The sequence below is a fragment of the Diuraphis noxia genome, unplaced genomic scaffold, assembly GCF_037042655.1.
Source record: "Diuraphis noxia isolate RWA-SAM2 unplaced genomic scaffold, SU_Dnox_SAM2 contig0003, whole genome shotgun sequence".
NCBI classification, from domain to species: Eukaryota; Metazoa; Arthropoda; class Insecta; order Hemiptera; family Aphididae; genus Diuraphis; species Diuraphis noxia.
This window is the reverse complement of record NW_028301713.1, coordinates 11,144,646-11,149,590: the sequence shown is the minus strand read 5'-3', so window position 1 is coordinate 11,149,590 and position 4,945 is coordinate 11,144,646. Positions and strand designations below refer to the sequence as shown.

The 4,945-nt window shown below is 39.1% G+C and overlaps 2 protein-coding genes across 2 annotated transcripts; both read left to right on the top strand.

Moving 5' to 3' along the window:
• Nucleotides 1-1,640: 1,640 nt before the first annotated feature.
• Nucleotides 1,641-3,070, top strand: LOC107170129 (uncharacterized). The gene is made up of 2 exons (XM_089223157.1): nucleotides 1,641-2,811; nucleotides 2,883-3,070. The coding sequence occupies exons 1-2, from the start codon at nucleotides 1,641-1,643 to the stop codon at nucleotides 3,068-3,070; spliced, it is 1,359 nt and encodes a 452-aa protein (XP_089079283.1).
• A 262-nt stretch (nucleotides 3,071-3,332) lies between these two features.
• On the top strand, nucleotides 3,333-4,607 carry LOC107170130 (uncharacterized). The gene has a single exon (XM_015520158.1). The coding sequence runs from the start codon at nucleotides 3,333-3,335 to the stop codon at nucleotides 4,605-4,607; it is 1,275 nt and encodes a 424-aa protein (XP_015375644.1).
• The last annotated feature ends 338 nt before the right edge of the window (nucleotides 4,608-4,945 follow it).

Below are 4,945 nucleotides of genomic sequence, written 5' to 3'. Positions count from 1 at the left end.
GCAAGGTAACTTTTTTTAATGTAATTTAATTGTACTTATTTTACCTATTCTTAATTTAGCTACTCCAATATTTAATATGCCATAAGCATGTATTTAGTCACCATTATTTAATCCAACATATCAAATTATGTTGTTGGGCTATACCTAACCTAACCTTGACAATTATGAAGGTAGATACTAGTTTTACTCATAGACAGAGCATGATGGTAGTTCTCGCGGAAAAAATAGGGTGCATTGCACATTTGTGGGATTATCTTCTGCGCATGCCCAAAAACACAACAAGGTTTGTTTCAGTAGTTAAATTTATCATATCGTAATATTCTGGTACCTATATGCATCGTCTGAGAATTTATCAATAGACTTTAATACTAGTTGTTGAGGCCCGAAATATAAATAGCACGCCGACGCCGCCACCGATCCACACACACATACACATAACATACTGATTTATTTTTATTATTGATTATCATTGTTAATTGTAATGTGAATTATATAATATAATATTATTATGCAACGATACCATATCGTCTCCGCCGCCGGACCACCGGTGCACAATTTAGCACGGCCGCCGTTTTTCACCAGTCTCGCTCGCACTATCGTTACGCATTGTCAACGCGGACCATATTATTATTTTTACGTAGGCGCGAATCGCCACGGGTTAATCCATATTATTATCGTAGGCGCGAATCGCCACGGGCTAATCCATATTATTATTGTACAGGCGCGAATCGCCACAAATATATTTTGTTGTCACAGGCGCAAATCGTCACTAATTTTATTATTATATTTGTTCGCGCAAGAATCGCCGTATCAATTATATTTTGTTAAGACGCTAATCGTCCCAATTATTTATTTGATTTTTATATTATTCCCTTTTGTTGTGTGTGTTTAATTATATATAGCTGTATAGGTAGCGGCTGGCCAGCAGTGCTACACAAATTGTGAGTTTTTTATTGTTATTTAAATACTATTTATCATAAATTTATTATACTTTTATATATTTTGCGGTTGCTGTGAGTTATATTTTATTTTGTGTCATTTGAATTATTTGTATTATACAGTAACCTATTGTTACCAAAAACCGTGTTACCTTTTATTTTAATTTTAAGTATACGCACACAAACAAATACACGCATACACACCACCCACATACTAGCACTCACAGGTTTTGCTCGGCGACCCTGTCCACCTCCTGTTGAGTGCTATATACACATATACACATTTTACACAGGTCGGTCGGTGTGTGGGTGCTGCGCACGGAGTAGTTAGGTATCTTACGCTCACGGCCCGTACATTTGATGACCTCGACGTGATAAATATCTTATTTTATTACGTATATTTTATATATTTTTAAATCTTATATTTCTGTGGTATTTTTAATTGGTATATTTTATAGTTGCGTAACTGCATACTTAGTGATTAATATTTCAATTCTTTAATCTATTATCTTTTATTGCGAATTATAAATTATAAATATTATTATAAATTTATCGTATATAGCAATTTGCGTTTTAATTTGATATCGCATTATTTTGATACTAGATCATATTTATTTTGTTGTATGCGTATATTTAAACTTTATTTATTATATATATATTTAGCCTTCTAATAAATTATTAGAATCTGTCTTCATTGCAATTATGGTACTCGACGAATCGTCGCAGAAAATGCTAACGGACCTCAAAAGAAAGCGGGGCGTCATAAAGGCGTCGTTAACGCGAATAATAACATTTGTAAACAAATTTGATCCCGTCGAACATGCAATTTCACTTCTCGATTTTCGGCAAGAAGAGCTTCCGCAGATAAATCGAAAGTTCGATTCTATTCAATGTGAAATTGAATTAATCGCAGTAGATGATATGGAAGGCGCTGAACAAGAGCGAGAAGGGTTTGAGGCTGATTATTATAACATAAGATCCCGTATACAAGAACTAATAAATGCAGAAAGACCAACTAGTACGACAGGACAAAACGTGTCATTTGGAAACACCTCAATTAGCAATCGAGCGCAGCTAGCTCCTATACCATTACCCAAGTTCAACGGCAACATTCAAGATTGGCCATCATTCCATGATGTTTTTAAGGCAATGGTTCACCACGACGATTCACTATCAGCTGCGCAAAAGTTTTATTATTTAAGGTCGAGTCTAACCAACCAAGCGTTAGATTTAGTCAAATCAATACCGATTACTGATGCTAACTATGAAGCCGTGATTCAAAGGTCGAAACAGCGTTATGATAACAAAGGTCTGATTATACAATCACACATCAGGTCAATTTTGGAATCACCAAGAGCAGAAGAGGCATCGGCAACTTCACTACAAGGTTTATACTCTCGCGTATGTGCACACGTAGCAGCATTGCGATCAATAGGGCAACCAGTGGAGCACTGGGATGCGTGGCTAATTACCATTATCATAGAAAAACTAGACAAGAATACTGCTCATGGGTGGCAACTACACCAAAGAAACACAGATTTACCAAAATATGAACAGTTAAAGGAGTTTTTATTAGGTCGATGCATCGTCTTGCAGAGTACAGAAGCGCATATGAAAGGCACGGACAAGCCAACACATTGCTCCAAAAATAGAGTATCAAACACCAGGGGAAATGGGCAATCAAGCATTGTAAGAAAAACACTGCTGAGCGCCAGCAAAAATCCACAAACACCTTGTCCCTATTGTATGGAGGATCACAAATTGTTTGCTTGTGAAACCTTCAAGGCTCTCAAAACACCTGCGCGACTGGATTTTGTGAGATCCGAAAGATTATGCTTCAATCGCCTTGCTCCATTTCACAATGCTGACAGTTGTAAATCCATCTACTCGTGTAAGAAATGTAGCAAAAAGCACAATATGATGTTGCATTTCGAAGGTCAACAGGGAGCGCTTACAGAACGCTTACTATCGAAGGTGACAATGACAGCGTCGTAGCTGAGTCGAGCCAACAGCTTCCGAAGGTGTTATCTTCCCAAGGTAAAGGTGGCCATGTTTTTCTAGCCACAGCATCTGTTCTTGTTGCCGACAGCTATGGTGAGCTTAGAAAATGTCAAAATGTCGAGTTCTGCTAGACAGTGGATCGCAAATTAACTTTGTATCGTCAAAATTTGCAAGTCAGTTGCAGCTTCCTCGTCGGAAAACAATATTGCCTGTGAGTGGTATTGGAGCACGCCAGATCCAGTCAATCTCTAGTATCACGCTCAAGGCAAGGTCCCGAGTGAAACCATTTGAAGCTGAGTTAGTCTGCCACGTGTTACCAACGATTATAGATGATCTTCCCTTTTGTCCAAGACCACCAGCTGGATGGAATATTCCAGAAGAACTAGTTCCGCAATGGCTGATCCCTTTTTTGACCGCACTGGAACAGTCGATCTCTTAGTTGGAGGGGGCATCTTCTTCGAGTTACTCGAACCAAGCAGAGTTCAGCTCCAGGTAAGGACAGCTTATCTCCAGGATACAAGGTTTGGGTGGGTGGTGACAGGTGAAGTCAACACCACTTACTTACTGTCGATGAAGACTGCCGGCGAAATTTTTGACGAGGAGTTTAGGTCATTGTGCAGCTGTCAGTCAACTGGTTATGGACTCGAGTCTAAAGCTAATAAGAGAACCTTAGAGGAAAACAAGGTATTGCAGCACTTCAAGGAAACAGCCAAGCGTGACGAGACTGGTAGATTTATATTGCGTCTTCCATTTAAGTCAGAGGTGCATGAGCTTGGAAGCACATTAGAAATGGCCAGGACTAGATTTTTAAGTGTCGAGCGAAGATTACAGAGAGACGAGAAGTTAAAACTGCAATATGTACGATTCATGAAGGAATATTTAGATATGGGGCATATGGAGAGATTCCGTGAAGAATCGAACGTCTCCAGAGATGTATTCTATCTGCCGCATCACCCAGTACTGAAGCTTTCGAGCCTCACGACGAAATTGCGTGTCGTTTTTGACGCCTCAGCTAAGAGTTCATCAAGCCGTTCCTTAAATGATGTACTTATGTGTGGCCCAAGCGTGCAGGACGACTTATGTGCAATTTTGATGCGTTTTCGCAAGTATCAGTTCGTAATAACTGCCGACGTTGAGAAAATGTTCCGACAAATTAAGATAGACCCAAGTGATCGAGACTTCCAGAGGGTACTTTGGAGACTAGCACCAGATGAAGCATTGGAAACCTATCGACTTACGACTGTGACTTATGGGACCACACCCGCCTCCTTCATGGCCACAAACTGCCTCGTGTCGCTGGCCGAGAGTTCAAAACATACTAATCCAGAAGCATCTGTAATAATACAGCGTGACTTTTATATGGATGACCTGATGTCCGGAGCGGACACTATTGACGAGTGCTTCCGGCTCCAACAGCGGATAAGTGCCATTCTCGCTTCAGCAAATCTACCGTTAAGAAAATGGTGCTCGAACTCGTCCGAACTTCTAAGGCACATAGGCAAATCCAGCAACGATCCATTATTCGCTTTACAGATCAGAGCCGAGGATATTGTTAAATCGCTTGGTCTCAGTTGGAAACCAGAAGCAGATGAATTTCGATTTTTTGTACAACATGATCCGTCAAGAGCAAGGAGTACAAAAAGATTGCTGTTGTCGGATCTAAACTGAATTTTCGACCCTTTAGGCTTTTACCTTTTTTTAAAAAAAATCAATATTCAACAAGATGAAGAACTCAAATATCACCAACGAACTTATTAAGTCACTTATGACCTTAATTAGCGCACTCGTCTCACAAATTATTAAAAAAGTCATCGAAAATCTACCTGCTCTATTAAATAAATATAAATGTCGTCTAATATTATAAATAATTCTTAAACTAGTTATCATAAATTGGAATGCTAATGGAATCAAGAAAAATTGAAACACATTTGCAGCGTTCTTATCGGCACACAATGTTGATATTACATGTGTGAGTGAAACGCATCTAATTGCTAGCGATAAAATTA

Bases quoted from the DNA above. Each gene is read 5' to 3' on its own strand.
- LOC107170129 (XM_089223157.1), top strand. From the start codon at position 1,641: ATGGTACTCGACGAATCGTCGCAGAAAATGCTAACGGACCTCAAAAGA. The intron at 2,812-2,882 runs GTAAATCCATCT...GAAGGTCAACAG, and splicing joins ATTTCACAATGCTGACAGTT to GGAGCGCTTACAGAACGCTT.
- LOC107170130 (XM_015520158.1), top strand. From the start codon at position 3,333: ATGGCTGATCCCTTTTTTGACCGCACTGGAACAGTCGATCTCTTAGTT.